An 18,845-nucleotide genomic window follows, 5' to 3' on the forward strand; every position below is an offset into this window, starting at 1 on the left:
TTGCCGGAGAAATTATCATTGACTTTAAACACAAATTCCTTTGCCTTCTAGAACATCATATTGCAAGTTCTCTGCTTCTTTAGTGATGGCTCTAAATCCTGTGTGATCCTGATTACAGCTACTCAGTATATGAATTCATTCTCTCTTGATGCTTGCAGCATTATATCTTTGACCTGAAAACTTTAGATTCTAAATATGATGTTCCTGGGTGTTTTCACTCTGGAGTTTCTTTCAGGAAGCCACAGGTGGATTCTGTTTGCACTATGCCTTCTGGTTCCAAAATATCGGTATAGTGGATAGAAGGCTGGTCCTTGAGTCAAGAAGATATGAATTCAAATCAAGCCTCAGATACTAGCTGTGTGACTTTGGGCAAGTTGCTTAACCTCTTGTTTGCCTCAGTTTCCTCATCTGTAAAATGGGGATAATAATAGCACTTACCTCCCACAGTTGCGAGGATCAAATGAGATATTTGTAAAGTGCTTAGCATGGGGCCAGGCACATAAATGCTAATATTATTGTCATCGTCATCATTGTAATTTCTTGAAATATCATGTTCTAGGTTCTTTTTTTGGTTATGGTATTCAGATAGTTCAATGATTCTTAATTTTTTTTCTTCTGTATCTGTTTTCCAGGGTGGTTGCTTCTGCTATGAGTTAACTTGCATATGCCTCTATTTTTTCAGTTTTTTGACTTTGTTTTAATACTTCTTGGGGTAAATCATTGGCTTCCATTTGATTCATTTGAATTTTCAGGGAGTTTGTGGCTGAGGCAGAGTTTTATACCTTTTGTGCCAAGCTGTTAATTGCCTTTCCAACTGGCTTTTCCATATTTCTAATTTATTTTCCTTTTTTTATCTTAAGCACACTCATTTCACTTTAAAAACATTTTTAATTCTTGTTTTATCTCTTCCAGGAATTCTAGTTGAGTTTGTGCCCAAGCTGCGTTTTTCTTTGAGGCTTTGTAAATTTTTTGGAGTCCTTTTCTGGTTTGTATCTTGAGTGTTCCTGTTAACACAATAATTCTTTATGGTGGGATTCTTTTTTTTTTTTTAATTTGCTCATTCTTCTAGACTACTTCCTGACTTCAGATGTGATCTTAGGTTATTTAGGTGCTGCATTCTTATCTGTACTGGCCTACTCTCAAGTAATTTTAACATTATGCCATTAAACTCAATTTTTAAAGCAAACTGACCACTTACAGTAAAAGTTTCTTCACTATCCACTTCATTTTCATTTTCTTTTACTGTCTTAAATAAACTTGTAGATTTTGTCTTAATGGCTGCTCTGCTGACAAATGCACTTTGTACTGTAATCGTCAATCCATAGAGCTAAAAGATGTTTTATCGCTACAACATTTCTATTCGTTAGAACTGTTTGCAAACCACAAAAAGTTGGGTGCATTTTTGCCTTTTTCTTTTATTTCACCTGGGCATTTTATAACATTCTGTACCACAGATTCAGGCAATCCAAGATCTAATATTAGAGTTACTATGACCACACTGCTGTCATTTAATTACATCAAATTGTTGTTTTAAGGCATTAACAAACTCTTTTTTGCACTAGCAGTGCTTCCATGTGAGTATTCTTGCTTTTGTTATAAGCTCTTAAAAAAAATTGACATGTTGATAATATGGCACACAGAAGCAAATCACATCCCCATGTGATGACAGCCAAGTGCACACCAATGACAAGCATGTTAAAACCTCAGTATTCCATTAGTTGAATTTTGGCTTACATTAAATACAACTCAATATCATTTTATAATTTGCCTAAAACTGAATGACACAGTATTCAAACACGTTAATCAAGGCCCTGATATATTTACTAAAGTAAATATAAGGTAAGGTAAGTGAAGAGTAAAAACAGTTGGTACAAAACATGCCCTCTCCCACCAAAAAAATAAGTCTGGGATACTCTCCCACAAGTACATATGAAGTCCAGGGCAAGGGTCGGGAACCTATAGCCTGAAGGCCACATGTGGCCCTCTAAGTCCTCAAAGGTAGCCTCTGGCTGAATCCAAACTTCACAGAACAAACACCCTTAATAAAAGGATTTGTTCTGTAAAACTTGGACTCGGGTCAAAAGGCTGCACCAAAAGACCCAGAAGGCTAGATTCCCTACCTCTGGTCCAGGGAAAAGTGGGCTCAAGAGTAGAAAGCACATGGTGCAAAGGGATAACTCCTAAGTCTTGGTTGCTAGAAGTTCTCTTCTCCCTTTCTGGGGGCATTCATAAGATTCCCTTTAGAAATGGTATAGTTTCTCTACTGGGCTATTGTTACTTCTTATGCCATAATTCTACCATTCTTCAGTTTGTCTAGTTTGCCTTGGGTTCCTGGTGTTGAACTAATCCTAAATGCGCTTTTCCAGGAATGTTGTTAATTCTAAGATGCAGACTGGATGTCCCAAATCCTCCAATTCTCAGAAGTTCACAGTATCTTCTTCTGAGGATCAAAGGCGGTAGGTGGGGTGGGCTGGATTGGGGGGGAAGAGGTTAAGAGAGGAGGATCCTGAGGCTCATGTCCTCCTTCCCAATGATTCACTTTCAAGGTCTTAGCTAGAACTTACTCAAACGACAATGATATTAAACTGACTTGATGACTTTAGACAAGCCCAACAGGCCTTGATCAAGTCCCTCACTCAATCAAAACAGACTTTCCATCACACCTAGTAGAAATGACTTTAATTAATTCCATGGAAATCATAAAGGTATCACAGGATAAAGTTATCAGACCTAAGGGGGGGAGGGGGGGCGAATGACTCTACTGTGCCTACCCTTATATAAATAAAGAACACAGAAGTGTGGCACAATCCGGTAAAAATGAGGTAAGCAATAGTAAAGCCTAAAATAAGTTGAGACTGGCTACCTGGTAGCTAATCCTTTCTGGTCTCTGATATAACTCTCACTGGCTACTGAGCTAATCATACCTGACAACTTTCTACCTTTACAGACCACAACTGGGCTGCTGTTCCAGCAACAAGGAGGTTCTAAGAACCCAGTTACTCCTCTGTCATTAGAAGACACCCAAGTAGGATTTTATTGGAAGGCATACTTCTTAAAAAATGATGTGTAAGCTTATAATCTTAGAAGAAGTTTTCTTTGATAAAAATCCTGGTGGAGGAGGACTCCTGAATGGCTGAAGAAAAGAAGCTTAGCAGCATTCAAACATAAGCAAGAATATATATGTTTCTCATGGAATGGGTGGGCCCATGTTCCCTGATGTATTAAATGAAGGAGTTGAAGAAAGTCAAGTACAGGAAAATTACTTTTTTTTAAATTTAATACCACCAACCCAGAAAAGATTACAGGCCATACACAAATTATTTACATTTTAAGAAGAATATAATGTGGTGCTCTTTAAAAAAAAAAAAGGTTAAATTCTCCAATCATTCTAATTAGATTGTGGTAACAGTTCACTTATATATATACCACCTGATACTTTACAAGGCATTTTCCTTGTTGCACACATGTGAGGTTGGTAATATGAACATTATCATCTTCATTTTTGACACGTGAGAAACTGAGGTTCAGATATTATAGCTGACTTGCCAACAGCTATGCATGCAAGGTTGTGTCAGACTCAGAACTAACCCAGATCTTCCAGCCTAAAGTCCAGTGTCCTCCCAGTGTCACCATGCTACTTCTAAGTTCTATTCTAGTTCCAAAGTCTATTATTCTTTTCTAAAACTAGAATTTTTATATGCAAGAAAGATCTGACTGTAAGGCAATGTTTAAAATACCGTGGGGCTGGAGGGTGAGGGTATCCAGCAACTGAGGAAATTGACATACACTATCATGTTGCTATGTTATCTCTCCTTAGATTTATTTCTGATTAAAAATTAAAAGCCACAAAATTATCTGTAAAAAAAGATATCTGAGCATTTAAAAACCCATTACTCTCTGATTAGCATTTAGACTGTAAAGTACTAGCAACTAAAGAAAGTCTAGTTCCAATAAAAACTGTCAGTGAACGATAAACACTACACTGTAGATGATAATTACTCATTCATATGACGCTTTACAGTTACAAAGTTTCTCTATATATTATTTCCTCTAGTTTTTTGTAGCTTGAGGCAGATTACACAAGCATTGTTATCTCCATTTTACAAAAAGAAAAATTTCTTTCCATCCATCACTCTTATTCTAAATGACAAAGGAAACAAAGTTTAAACAATATCTACTAACATAACAAGGCAAAACTTCCCATGATATCAGACAGTGAATCCCTCACCACTTGAAGTATTCAACCACAAGCCTGATGGGGAGTTTTAAAGGAAAATTTCACATTTTGGGAGACAAGAGATTAACAAGAATTCACCCTGAATCCTCTAATTTAAATGGTCAGTGTCAGCCTATGCCAACTACTGAAGTTACGTATTTCATGTCCCAACTTCAACTCGAACCTGATGCCAACAACTCTCAATATAGTTAAACTATATTCATTCACAAATTAGCTCTCTTCATAATAATGATTTCAATTAATTCTTTAACTATTTACATACATTATTAGTAATGTAGACTATAGCATTACAAAAACTTTTTTGAAACAAAATAAATAAGCACATCAGCATTTGAAAGCACCCCTGTCTCCTTTAATTTGAACTTCTTTCACAAGAATATCAGAGACAAAAGAGACTTTCGAAATCATTTAGTCCAACCCCTTTATTTTAGAGATGAAGACACCTAGGCATAGGAGAAAAAATAATTTACTCAAGGTCATCCCATGAGTTAATAGCAAAAAATAAAAGACTAAAAGATAGGTCTCCAAGCTCCCAGGGGAACGTAAAGTGCTATTTAATGTGAGCTATTATTATCATTTGTGTCCTGCTCTGTCCAAAGTTAGCAGAAAGCACAAAAAAATTTCAGATTCAGTACTCAAGACAAATCTTTCAAAGGCAGTAACTTCATGGATCTTCTATCTTATTTCTTTTAGTCTCACATCATAGTGTGCTTCTTGGTAGTAAATCAGATAACCATATATAAGTAAAAGAAGCTTAAGGATCTTACCAATGTGGCCTCCTCCAATGGTGTATGTCTTCCCAGATCCAGTCTGTCCATAGGCAAAAACTGTAGCATTATATCCCTCAATCAATGATGCAACTAGAGGTTTAATACAGGTACTATAAACTTCATCTTGGGTTGAATTTTTGCCAAACACAAAATCAAAAGTGAAGATGCGATCTTTCCCAATGATAATTTGCTGGGTATTTGGAATCAGTCTCACACATACTTGGTGATTATGAAGAATTTCTTTGCAAAGCAGAGGTCTGACTCTTACTGCAACTCTCACTGGTATTTCTTCCATGGTACAATAGATTGCAGTGAAATGGCTCCTAATTTTTAATACCTAGTGTGTGAAACATCCTTCTTATTTGTGTTTTCATAACAGCTTGAATCCTGCATGTAAAAATGACAAAAAATTTATTTTTCCTCAATTGTCAGAAATCTTTTGATCAAATGAGAGTTACTATCTATAATGTAAAGAAGGCACCATTATAGTAAATTAAAATAGCTATATCTAAATAACTTATAAAAATAAATTATTTAAAATAAAATAGTAGTCACAAAGCTTGTCATCTTATAGGAAAAAAATCCAACACTTTTCATTAGACAAGTAAAGGGGCAACATAAAGTAATCCATAAAAAAGCGACTGGATTTGTTCTATGGAACTCCTGAGAGCAGAAATAGGACCTATGAGTAAAATTAATATGGAGGGCAACTGAAGCTAGAAAGAGCCTTATAACAATTAAAGGAGTCAAAAGAATGAAGATGCTTTATTAGATGGTGAATCCCTTGTCCCCTGAAGTATTCAACCAGAGGTTAGATGATCACTTCTCAGGGCACCTGTAAGGGGTAAGGAGGCATCTTTCATAATTGGAAAGCTGGCCCAGATAATCATTGAAATCTCTTCCAATTCTACATAACTAAGTACATTAAAATATTTTGTTCATCAGTATAAACAATGACTCATTTGAGGTTTAAAATTTTAAGACTATAAAAAACATACTTAGACAATTGTAGCTCTTCTATTAAATTTTCCCGCTATGTATTCAATCAAAGGCACCAGTAAGCTCTTTGAAACAGACACAAAAAGAAGATCCATAACTATAAAGTTTATATTTCAAAAGAATTCTAAATAAGAAATCATTTCCTTAGTCCTGTGATTTTATGATGTGGAGAACTGTGCTTTCTGAAGATCTGTGCTTTCTGAAGATCCTAATATTGCACTACTAATGAAAATAAATGAAATCTTTTGAAGTCAGCGGTTTAACTATTAATATCTAAAACTGAAGCCATTTTCCCCATTCATTCAATAAACATGTAAATCCTCTAAGTTTATAAAGCATACCACTACAATCTTTACCCATAAGGAATTTACAATTAAATAGAAAAGACTAGACTCATAGGTAGAACATAAACAAATATATGATCTCCACAAACACCACACATTTACTGCTTACAGTCAGCAATTATCAGCCATAGGCTGATTCCCTGAAGAATTCTCACAAAAGGTGAGTCATCCCTTTAATGAGTTGTTGTTAGTAATTAAGTATATAAACATGTGAAATGAAAAAACCTTGGACAATTACATATCATGGAAATGTCAATGACTTGAGATATTGAGGTTTACTATACACTACTGACACAGCACTGCCATCTGTAATTTTATAAAAAACATTTCCACATGCTGCATCCTCTGGTAAAACTTAGGCCCCCTGGGAAGAAAACAAAAACCAACTTTCTTGGGTTACAATATCTCCAAACAAAAGAAAGATAAAACATAAGATTTAATGGAAACAGCCCTGGAATTAGATCTAGAAGACCTGGGTTCAAATCCAAGTTTTGACACTGATCAGCTATGTCAATTCATCTCTGAGTCTCAAACTTTCCAATGAAGGATAATAACTCTTGCACTAGCTATCTGAAGCTTTGAGAAGTGCTACATGTGAATTACTATTCAAATTAAATACCAAAAACAGTATAATGAGGGGAAAAAAACCTTTGTTAAACACTAAAAAAAGAGAAAATTCTGGGACACTAACTGGAAAACTGGATCCTAAATTAGAAAGTGCACTGTGTTCAAAAGAGGAAAATAGGGTAACTAGGAGAATTCATTATTTACCAAAAAAAAATCTCTGAATACCCATAATACCTGAGGTAATAATTATCCATAGTCATTTATAATATCTCACTACTATAAATGTGTAGGACATCCAGGTGGTGCAGTGGATAGGGTGCTAATCCTGGAGTCAGGAAGACATCTTCCTGAGTTCAAATCCAGCCTCAGATACTTACTAACTGTGACCCTCGGCAAGTTACTTAACACTATCTGCCTTAGTTTCTTCATCTGTAAAATAAGCTGAAGAAAGATATGGCAAACCACTCCAGTATCTTTGCCGAGAAAACCCCAGATGGGGTTATGACGACTTAAACTGGACTAAAACAAGTGAACAACAACTACAAAGATATAAAGGCAAGGGCTGTGACCTATGTAAGTCAAGTCAAATCCTCCTTCATTCTACTTCAGCTGTAATAAAATGTAATTGTAAAATTAAAATGCTGTTAGAATGATCTTTTTGTTTAAAAAATATAGGAATGATTATCTTAACAAGAATTTGACCATAAAAGTTCAACTAACCTAGCCACATAAAATGAACAAGTCCTCTCATAAGAAGGGGTATAAATGAAATCTGCATAAAAGAATTTGAATAAAATAATACTGATCCACGATCTACTCAAACATTGTAGTTAGATGCCTTTCTGTGGTATGGAATTGAATCTGGCTTCTGGAAGGCTTTATCAGAATGACCCAAATTCTACAGGATCCTACACCAACCTATTAAGTCCAGGGCTCTAGATCATTAAAAGACCAACCCAGTTCACAGTGACACACCACCAGGGTGGAATTTGTAATCTCTGACATCATGTGAACTAACCAAATTTGTGTGATAATCTCTACATCTTCTCTTTCTGTGTCTTTGGGCTTTCAAAATGTAATCATTTTGTCTAAAAATTGCAGCTTTCATGAAAATGTTTTATAGGAGTGATAAGATTTAAAATATTAAATGTATATAATCATAAAAGATTTTAGGTCTGGAAAAGACCTTAGTTATTTTGCTCAGCCCTTTCATTTTACAAAATCAGGAAAGAAAGGTTCAGAGAGAAATTGACTCAGTCACATTCTTATGAAACAAAGAGAAATTGACTCAGTCACATTCTTATGATACAGAGAGAAATTGACTCGGTCACATTGTTATGAAAGAACTATGTATTCTAACTCCCAAGTTCAGTCAACGCTCTTTCCTCCGCACCTCCTTGTCCATGTAACTTAATCACAGAAGTGTATCCGATGTCTGAAAGAGGCTGGTTATTTAGGAGAAAAAGAACATTTTTTTTTTTTTTTGCCAAGAGGGAATAAAATGAACATGGAGCTCTCCTTTCCCTTTGCACTTATCACTAAGACCACTAGCCCTTTCATTTTACAGAGAAGAAAATGCAACTTGCGGAAAGTTACACACTCAGTAAGAATCAGAACATTAACAGAGGTCCTCTGATTCAGCAGCTAGGGCACTGTTCGCTGCACCGCACTGCCCACTTTCTGACCTGGGCACGGTTCCCAAGGAGTCTGTCTTAAAAACGGTTATCAGTTCACACGACCCCAGAGATCCCTAGCTACAATAAACACCGAAAACACAGAAAATCAACGGCTGATTGGGTCAAAATCATTCATCTCCTGTACTTCTCGCAGGCACCACTTCAAACACGGAATGGTGCCCACGCCACGGACACCCCCACAGTCGCCCGACACCCTGCCCCGTCCCGGCTCCAAGGGCACAACTGATTTCCCTTTGGGTAAAGCGCTCTTGGAGAGGAGACGGGAGAGGGCTTTGGAAGCCCAGTGACGTCTGCGGCCGGTCTCGGGATGCGGTTTTTAAATGCACAAAATCAAATACACAAGATTATTATTTCAGTTACACTGAAAAATAAAGAACTCCCGAGCTCTGTATCCAAGGACGGGGCTGGAAGGAGCCCCACGGATGCCCTCGGCGACCCCAAGACCCCAGGGGACCCCCCCGTCTCTGTGTCCCCCAGGCACAGCCCCTCTTCTCCCCTAACCGCCAAACAGGCTCCCGGGCCGGCAGGAACCAGATTTCGGGGCTACGCGGGACGGGAGCGTGGGCCGGACGGACCTCGGTTTTCCCGGCCTTTCCCCGCCCCCAGCGCGGCCTTTCGGACCCCCGCCCCTCGGAGAAAAGCCCCCCTCGCTTCCCATAACGGCGCGGGCCGGACGGGGCTGGGGCGGGAGGCGGGGGGCGCGGGGCCTCCACAGCCGGGAGAGGCGGCGAGGCCAAGGGCCGCAGGGAAGGGAACCACGAGGAAGGAGGGGGAGGAGGAGGCCCTGGGGGAGGGTCAGGCCCTGGGGGAGGGCCCAGGCGCCGCCGCCGCCGCCGCCGGACACTGACCGGGCTCGGGAGAAAGCCAGCCTGCAGCCGAGGGGAGCAGCAGCAGGAACGAGAGCGCAGCCTCGCTCAGGCTTCCGAGCCTCTTCCTCTTCCTCCTCCTGCTCCCCTTTTGTTGCCACTTGTTGCCCCGGCAACGGCGGAACGCCCGGCTCCCTCTCCCAGGCAACGGGCTCCTGCCGGCCAGCGAGGGGACAGGGCCCAGGCACATTCCGGGCAGAGCGCCGCTTTCCCGTCTTCAGGTCTCTCACCCTCCGCGGACAGCGACCCCTGCTGCAACTTCGGAGGGAAGACACCTAGGACCACTAACCACTGTGCCAAGCCAGGTGAGCCGCTCGCGGGGATGCAGGGATGCGCTGGTCCCACGTTGGACCGCTGGCTCTCCAGGAAGACAAACAGAGCATGCGGGACGCACTTTCAAGTTTAAGCAGCATTATTAACGCTTTATTAAGTCTAGAAATCAACAAAACAATAAATTGTGTCTTTTTAAATAGTGTTTACCTATTTCTGAGGGGTAAATTCTTGTGTTGAAAGTTTAACATTTGGCTTTTCAGTTTAAACCGGCCCCAGCACTCCTCTATATGGAGGCCGTTGTTTAGAAAGGCTATATTTTACCTCATTAGTCCTACCAATAAAACTGAGTGGGATAGGTTTAGTGAAGACTTCTCAGATTGTAATTCTTCTCCCAGGGGTGAGGTAAGACTGAGAGGCTCAAGGTTACTATATTTTTAGAACAGAATAATTCCATATAAGGATATAAAACTGTGTAGTACATTAGGGTCTCAATGATTGGATAAAGTTTACCTAATTCTTCAGTGTCTTCATTTCAAAAGGGATTGGTTAGATTTCGTGTCTAGCATGTAAGATCATATTCTCAGCTAATGAGAATAATGGTCAGTGGGGGGGAGGGACTTGCCCTAGAGTCTATGTAAATCACTGCCTTTTCTTTGTCTTCTGCTTTCCTACACCTACAGGTTGGCCCCGCTTCTCCAGAATCGAATAAATCTCTTTTCTGTCATCACTTTGAGAGGCCTCTGAGTAACTGATTTATGTAGGGACCTGAGCCATCCCACACAAAACTAAGGAAAAAGGAAGAAATTCATTTAGATTCAACCCTACCCCAGTAAAGGGGTCTTTGCATTCAGGCCAGTGTCTACAGGAAGCGTTGGGCTGGAAGAGCACAGAAGCACACAGAGTTACCTTTAAAATAAATTTTTTGAAAAGTCATTCACCTAGACTTTCCCCTCTTGCAGTCCTCAATAAGAACCGTAATGCTTTAAGACTGAGAATAGGATCTGATGAGAAGAAAGTCCAACAAAGGACCCCCTTCAGGGAGAAATAAAAAATGTCTCTTTGGCCTGTTGGTAAATCTGAGCTTTTTCCTATCTCATAGTTTGTATACCAACTGTTGTTTCCAGTAAATTACTTTCCAATTCAATTCAACAAACATTTAAGAAATGCCAGGGGTTTGCAGAAAAACATTTAATCTGTGATTATGTAACAGCCTTAAAAATAAAGTGACTGTGAATGGCTACTATTACAAGTATAAATGCCTTCCCTTTGGGGATTGGAATTCCCTTTGCTATAATCTTTGAAGTAAATATCCTTAAAAAAAAAAAAAAGTAAAGAAAAGCCTAGCAGGTAAGCTTCCTACCAATTTGCTTTTTAACTAGTTACCTCACTTAGTCAGGACAGCATGCTAAGGAGTCTAAGTTTATTACAACCAGGTAGTCAAAAATAATACTTCCTAAGTCCTATAAAGAGAAACTTGTCAGAGAACATGAACATAGACTAGCAAAGATGCATCATCACAACTTGAAAAAGCAACTTTTAAGAATGGGGGGGGGGGTTGAATTCCACTGAAATTAAAATGGCAGTCTCAACTATGAAAGATAGCAATAACCTCATATCTTTAATAGATATTGTATATATAACCTACATACTTAGTATGTTACATAAAAAAATGTATGTAATGGGATCCAATGCATGCCCAGACTATTTGAGAGAACATCTCTCTATGTGGATGATGATGCCAGTTGCTGCTTCTGGGAGAATTATGATGATATGTGAGGAAAGTGTTGTGGAGAGACCATAACATGTATGAACATTCAGTAACTGGTTGGTGAAGGGGAGACTCTTTGATTGGCTTTGGAGGTATTCAGAAAGGGACATCAGCTGCAACTTCCTCATCTGATTGATGTATTCAGTTATTCTTCAAATAGAATTATCAGTTTTTTGTTCAGGCAGCTAGGTAGTACCATGAATAGGGAATCTGACCTGAGGTCAGGAAGACCTGAGTTCAGGTCTGACCTCAGACACTTAACTAATTTGTATGATGCCTGGACAAGATACCTAATCTCTTTTTGTCTCAGTTTCCATATCCGTACAATGGGAAAAATAATAGCACCTACCACACAGGGTTGTTTTAAGGATCAGATGAGATAATTGTAAGGCACTTAACATAGGGCCTGGTACTAAATGTAAGTAGGTACCATATAAATGTTAGCTATTATTATTATTGTTCATTGGATAAAGATTTCTATTAGTGCATATTAATGTTTATCCACAGTCTACACACTGTTATTTTGCCCCCTCCCTTCTTCTTTCCTGCCATTCCATCCTCATCACTGTAAAAGCAAAAGGGAGATATCTGATGGATTTTGGAGGCATTTAAAAAGGCATGTCAGCTTTGGCTTCTTTGCCACATCTGACCTTATCATCTTCAGCAGTGGTGTGATAGTGTCTAGTAAGAATGCTATGAAGGGAAGGGTAGTGAGGCCTTCTTCCCCCTATGAAGATCATATGTTGCCCCCACCCCAGCAAAGAAATGAGGACTCCTTGACCTTTTCATTTGCTCTTTCCCATTCTAGGTAAAAGGAGTACAGTCTCCAAGCTCAATCAGGAACAAGAGCCACAGGAATCTGGGAGTCAGAATCTAGACTGAGCTTGGCAGCCACAGCATCATCAATGCCCCAAGAAGCAAGGCATCATTTCTGATCTTAGGGAATTGCCTTCAGGATTCCAGTCCAGTGGGAGGTTTCGACCAGCACTTGTGCCACATCTGGACATTGCTTTTCTTTGTATCTTCAGTGCTTAGCACAGTGTCTCAAACATAGTAGGCACTTAATAAATGCTTATTGACTGATTGATTGACCCATGGCCTAAACTCATGTCTGTATCAAGCTGCTGACCAAAGAGGAGGGCAGTCCAAGTCCTAGCTGTTGTTTTTCAGTCATTTCAGTTGTATCCAGACTCTTCATGACCCCATTTGGAGTTTTCTTGGCAAAGATACTGGAGTGGTTTGTCATTTTCTTCTTCAGTTCAATTGAGGAAAACAGGGTTAAGTAATTTGCCCAGAGTCACCCATCTTAAGTGTCTGGGGTTAGATCTGAACTCAGATCTTCCTGACTCTGGGCTTGGAGCTTTATCCACTGCATCACCTAGCTGCCCATCCACTTCCCAGTAATCCCATCAAATCTTCCATTTTCTATCCATCCTTCTCTATGAGGAAGATCATCTTGTTTGGTAAATCTTTTGCAAGAAGACAAGATTTAGTATCTACTCTTAAAGCAACCCTGTCTCTAGAGATCTCTTTAGTGAACTAGGAAAATTCTGCAATTTCAGTAGGCTTACACAAAGCTGCCTTCACTTTCCTTCTGAACATCTTCCTCAGTATTTTGTGTGTGTTCATCCTTCATTGACAAAGAAGACCATGCCGTCAGAGAAATGACATGACGTGCACTTGACTTTGTTTTGAGGGAGGGAGGGCTGTGCAGGTCACCAGCCTCACTTCTCCTCCAGAGCCATCTGAATCCAGTGACCAGATATTCAACAGGATGACTGGAAATGACCCAGGATGAGGCAATTGGTGGTAAGTGATTTGCCCAAGATCACACAGCTAGTGAGTGTCAAGTGTCTGAGGTAAGATTTGAACTCAGGTCCTCCTGACTCCTGCACTGGTGTTCTATCCACTGTATCACTTAACTGCCCCATTCCTCAGTACTTTATACCTATCTTAAATGGTCCATGGCCATCTACAAAGTTTCTTCATTCATACCCTCATTGCAATTCATAAACACTTCTAAAATCAACTATCCACTGTGAAAGTACATACCTATTTCCAAGGGTAGCTGGGTGGCACACTGAATAGAGCACTGGACCTGGTGTTAGGATGACTCATCTTTTTGGGTCTAAGTCCACCTTAGACACTTACTAGCTCTGTGACCCTGAGCAAGCCACTTAGCCCTGTTCGCTTCAGTTTTATCATCTGTAAAATGAGCTGGAGAAAGAAATGGTAAACCATTCTGACAAGGGTTGGAAAGGCCAAAGACTGGAGTACAGGGCAGGTCACCTGGAATGAATTCAAGGACTCAAGCATTCTTGAATTCAAGGTGGTAAAGATTTATTGTTATGCTTTTCAGAAGGCAAGAGTTCTTTTGGAACCTGCAACCTTAGAGGGGTACAGTTAAAGTTTATATAGGATATTCTATGCTAAAATGTGCCAAATATGCTAAGTGATTCGGGGCAGGATTAGGGAGTGGTTAAGGAGTGACTGCTTCTTAAAGGAACATGCACTTTTAGTATCTAGTTCGCAGGTATTTTTCTCAGAATTCAATGTCTTGTTAGACAAGATAAACATGAGGGAGTATACAGATGTCTAAGTCTGGGATATATATGATTGGTCAGTAAGTAGTAAATATCTTTATGACCCAGTACACAGCCAGTTCAGCCTGTACACAGCTGGTTCAAACTAATAAACTGTATAAGTGCAGCTGGCTACTGTAGCAGGAAGAGAGATCTAGGGCAGACTGTCCTTGGGCTGGGGAGAAACTGCCTGGGATAGTGTTTTGAAATGTGATTTTTAGAGAGAAATGTGATTTTAGAATTGGGGTCCAAGCCCAGGTACCCAAGCACCTCAGCAACTCCATTATCTTTGACAAGAAAACCCCAAAAAGGATGATGAAGAGTTGGACATAACTGAACATTGAATACCCATCTCTGTGCACTAGCCCTTTAATAATTAACTTATTCTTCCCATCCAGCCTCTTCCTCCCCCCGCCCAAAGAAAAATACACACAGTAAAGTGAGATTGTACAATGTTTCCTAGGCTCACAATGACCATGCTGCTTACAAGGATACTGAAATAACTTGTTAGTGTCCAAAGCCTAAGTTAATAAAAAATTAGATACTAGCTCACTGGTATCTGGCTCACTGACAGACATTTAGAGGCTGTCAACTTAGGGATCTCTCACTTTTCTGACTCATTTACAAAATAGTATTTAGGAATGTCAGTATAAAGGACATCTTTTCAAAGTATATTCACTCTCCTTATAAGTGCAAGTACTTCACAGTCTACTCTTTTGGACCTTGCATACTAGGTCTACCCCATAAACAAAGGGCCTAATCAGGCACTCCACTCTTCTCTAATCATTGCAACTGGGCATCCCCAGGTCCTACTCCTTGCTAAGTTTGGATCCATTTATCCCATTTATCTCTTCTCATCACCAGCACCTGGAGGATGGTCATGCCTCCCACTGAGTCTTTTTGGGGTTTCACTGAACCTCAAGAAACTAATGGGAATAGGATGGTAAAAGGGCAGAGTTGACTGTTCCAGCACAACAATTAGGTGTGACATACAAGGAAGAGAAGCAACCTTGAAGCAGCAGCAGAAATTTTATTTCTGCTAAATAGACAAAGAAGTTTGGAGATAATTTGTTCAGCAACAAGAATCCATTACAATTCCTTAAGCAGGGGTAGAAAAAAAGGAAGTTAGTAAAAATTAATTTGATAAAAGCACAATTATTCAACAAGCATTTATTGAGCATTTATTAGGCATGTCTCATGTAAAAAGCAGCATGACATAAGGGCTAGGAAGCTAAGCCTAGAAGCTTAGGGAGATGGAATGGGAGGAACATTATTTAATACCTACTATATGTTAGGCTTTTTTTTAAAACAAATATCTAATTTGATCCTTAAAACAACTCTGTAAAGTGGTGCTATTATCTCTGTTTTACATTTGAGGAAACAGGCAAATGAGAGGTTAAGTGACTTGCCCAGGGTCATACAGCTAGCGTCTGAGGCTAGATTTAAACTCAGGTCTTCCTGAATCCTTAACCTGAGTTCAAATCTCACTTCAGACACTTGGGCAAATCACTTAACCCCAGTGCTTTATCCAATGTGCTGCTTCATACCTGGGTTCAAGTGTTACCTCTGATGTACTCTAGCTATATGACACTTAGGCAAGTCATTTAACTGCCTTCTTGCCTCAGTTTCTTCATCGGTGTGATGGGAATTATAAAAGCATCTATTTCTTGAGCTTACTGAAGGATCAAATGGGATAATATGTAGGCATGCATTTTGTAAGCCATAAGGTGCTATGTAAATATTATTATTACCATCATATATACAGAGAAGGTGCTGATATGCATTTTGAAAGAAAGTTCCTCACCTGGAAAATTCTTTCCCTGATAAATTCACAGGTCTAATAAAAATAAATGTGCAAGATACTGTGGTAGACACCAAGGATACAAATACAGATGGACATATGGTCCCTGCCCTGAAGAAGCATACATTCCATCGTAACTTGCTATAAAGATACGATATTTAACAAATAAACAGAACATATTTAGGGGCAGGAAAAATCATTAATAACTGGGGAATCGGAAAGAATTTCTCCATGGGAGGAGGTATATGAGTTGAGCCTTGAAGGAAGCTAAGGATTCTAAGAGTAAAAGTAAGAGGGAGTACATTGTAGGAATTCAACACAGTATATGCAAGATTAGCAGGAGATGAAATGCTGACTTTAGGCAACAGCCAGCTGCCCACTTTGGATGGTACAGAAAGTGTGTGAGTATACGCAATAGATTGTAATAAGGAAGATCAGCAAGTCAAAAACTGCAGGAATGCAGATGCAAGATGACGAAGGGCCTGGATTAAGGGGGAATGATAGGAATGAAGAGGAAGGGCCAAATACAAGACATGGTACAGGAAGAATCATGAGTCTTAGCAATTGGATGACAGGGAGAACAAGAAAGAGGAAGTTTTAAAAAGCTACATGATTTAAGACAGGTACAACTGTGCTATGGTTTAGTCATTTTTCAGTTCTGTTCCAGCACAACAATTAGCTGTGACACACAAGGAAGAGAGGCAACCTTGAAGCAGCAGCAGAAATTTTATTTCTCCAAATTTTCATAAGCTCTTTATGGAATTTTCTTGGCAAAGATACTGGAGTGGTTTGCCATTTCCTTCTCCAGCTAGTAAATATCTGAGGCCAGTTCTGAACATAGGTTTTCCTATCTCCAGCCGCAACATTCTATACTGGGGCACTTAGCTGCCCTGATACACAACTGTATTAACAGACAAGAAAATAGTCCTAATAAGAGAGCTGTGAGGAAGGGAACAGGTGAATTCAGTTTCAGACATTACTGAATTTGAGATGCCACTGAGACTTACTTCAATATTTCACTTATACACTTTGGATCAGAATTGCATACCCATACAGAAAGAACCTGGGCAAACCAGACATCAACCATTGTAGAGGTTTTATTTAAACTAACAGAGAACACAGAGGTCTTAAATCTTAGCCCATACACATTCAAGACAACTCTCCTCTCTCCTGTGGGCCTCCTCTTTCCAGGGACCTACACAATTATTCTCACTTCATAATGTCTCTCTGAGGCTGACCTTCCCCAGCATAGCTCTTTCATCAGTGGTGTATCGTTTATTTCTATGTCTGTGTGGCCGTAACTCCTCTCTTGTAGGCTGCACGTGTGTAGGCCATTCTTCAGGTGTCTGTCTGGCTTCCTATTGGTCTGTCCTTAGTTGCTTATCAGTTTGTGTCTCTACTTGGTGCCATTTCCTTAATGTACATAGTTCCCTAGAGTTCATATTTGTGACGGCCTCAATTGGTGGAACTGTATCCAAACAATCGTCTCTGGCCTCTCTTCATGAGCAGCTTTTAAAGGCTAAGCCAAAGGATGATGTCAGGTAAAACAAGATCAACAAAATCTGATGAAGGGGTTTAAAGTGAGCAGTCTGTGTGTATGACTAATGCACTAAGGAACTAATGAAGAGATAGAAAGATGGACAGGCAGACAGCATTTATTAAGAATTTATTCAGACGGTCATTATGCTAAGTGCTCAAGCAATGAAAACCCACAAACAAGACAGTCTCTGCCCTCAGGGAGTTTACATTTTAATAGTGGAAGACCACACATAAAAGGGAAAAAGGCGGACAATGATGTAATAGTGAGGCAGGAGAAGCACAAAGTGGCTGTGGAAGAAGCGAAGAAGTCAAGGGTTAGGAGCTATTAAGTAGAGTGAGGATGACCTGGGCTAGGTATTTACCAATCAGGAGAGTGGGCCTCAAGGCTTGAGGAGAGGTCTAGAAAAAAACCAGATTCTGGTGGGGGAAACCCTCAGGGTTTCTGGCCAAAACAGAAACAATTGTTATTTACATTCATTCTGAGCCAACCAGGCCCAAGGTTGACCTGGGACCTATTACTGGCCAGTCAATGAGAGCCAGTGATTTGGGGTCTCTAAGAGAAAAAACAAAAACCCAAAAAAGTTTCAAATTAAAATTTATATTCCCGTTGGAGAAGGAAACGGAGAAGGAAGGAAGGAAGGAAGGAAGGAAGGAAGGAAGGAAGGAAGGAAGGAAGGAAGGAAGGAAGGAAGGAAGGAAGGAAGGAAAGGAAAGGAAGGAAGGAAGGAAGGAAGGAAAGGAAGGAAAGGAAGGAAAGGAAGGAAGGAAGGAAGGAAGGAAAGGAAAGAAGGAAGGAAGGATGGAAAGGAAAGAAGGAAGGAAGGAAAGGAAGGAAGGAAGGAAGGAAGGAAGGAAGGAGGGAAAGGAAGGAAGGAAGGAAGAAAGGAAGGAAGGAAGGAAGGAAGGAAGGAAGGAAGGAAGGAAGGAAGGAAGGAAGGAAGGAAGGAAGGGAAAGCTGTGTTGCCCAACTGGAAGTCTGGCTAGCAGTGGGCAGCTCCTCTTCTACTCGGAGGACCATAAGCCATCCTGCGTCCCATTTCTCATTAAGTCTTAATCACCCAATTGACACTGCCTCAGCCTCAGTCAGTCAAGCCTGAGACCTGTTACAGGCCTTGACCTTCTCAAGCTAAAGAGCCGGCTTGAAAAGACCAAGGCCTCCCACCACACCCTGGGCCACCTCCAGCCACCGGACTCGGACGGTTCCAGAGGAGAAAGTGAGGCTGGTGACTGCACAGCCCTCCCTCACTTAAATCCGATTCCCTCGCAAGTCATGGCACCTCCTTCCCGTCATGGTCCTCTTCAGGAACAAAAGATAGACAAGAAAAAAAATGCTCCAGGAGCCAGGAAGCGATGAGATGAAAAGCACAACGGAAAAGGTGACTTAGAAAGGGTACACGTTTAT

The 18,845-nt window shown here is 40.1% G+C and overlaps 2 protein-coding genes across 5 annotated transcripts in view; one reads left to right on the forward strand and one right to left on the reverse strand.

Moving 5' to 3' along the window:
- Positions 1-9,567, reverse strand: part of KIF27 (kinesin family member 27) — a 108,504-nt gene extending 98,937 nt beyond the window's left edge. For all 4 annotated transcript variants that reach the window (XM_072605531.1, XM_072605525.1, XM_072605519.1 and 1 more), the window contains exons 1-2: positions 9,463-9,567; positions 5,005-5,394 (exon numbers count right to left, since the gene is read on the reverse strand). In XM_072605531.1, coding sequence (XP_072461632.1) covers positions 5,005-5,073 — 69 coding nt within the window. In that variant the 5' untranslated portion in view covers positions 5,074-5,394; positions 9,463-9,567. The remainder of the gene's footprint in view (positions 1-5,004; positions 5,395-9,462) is intronic.
- Positions 8,922-12,605, forward strand: LOC140503901 (uncharacterized). The gene is made up of 3 exons (XM_072608325.1): positions 8,922-9,282; positions 9,330-9,785; positions 12,330-12,605. Exons 1-3 carry the CDS (start codon positions 8,922-8,924, stop codon positions 12,401-12,403), a joined length of 891 nt encoding a protein of 296 aa, XP_072464426.1. The 3' UTR covers positions 12,404-12,605.
- Positions 12,606-18,845: the final 6,240 nt, after the last annotated feature.

The sequence above is a fragment of the Notamacropus eugenii genome, chromosome 1, assembly GCF_028372415.1.
Source record: "Notamacropus eugenii isolate mMacEug1 chromosome 1, mMacEug1.pri_v2, whole genome shotgun sequence".
NCBI lineage: Eukaryota > Metazoa > Chordata > Mammalia > Diprotodontia > Macropodidae > Notamacropus > Notamacropus eugenii.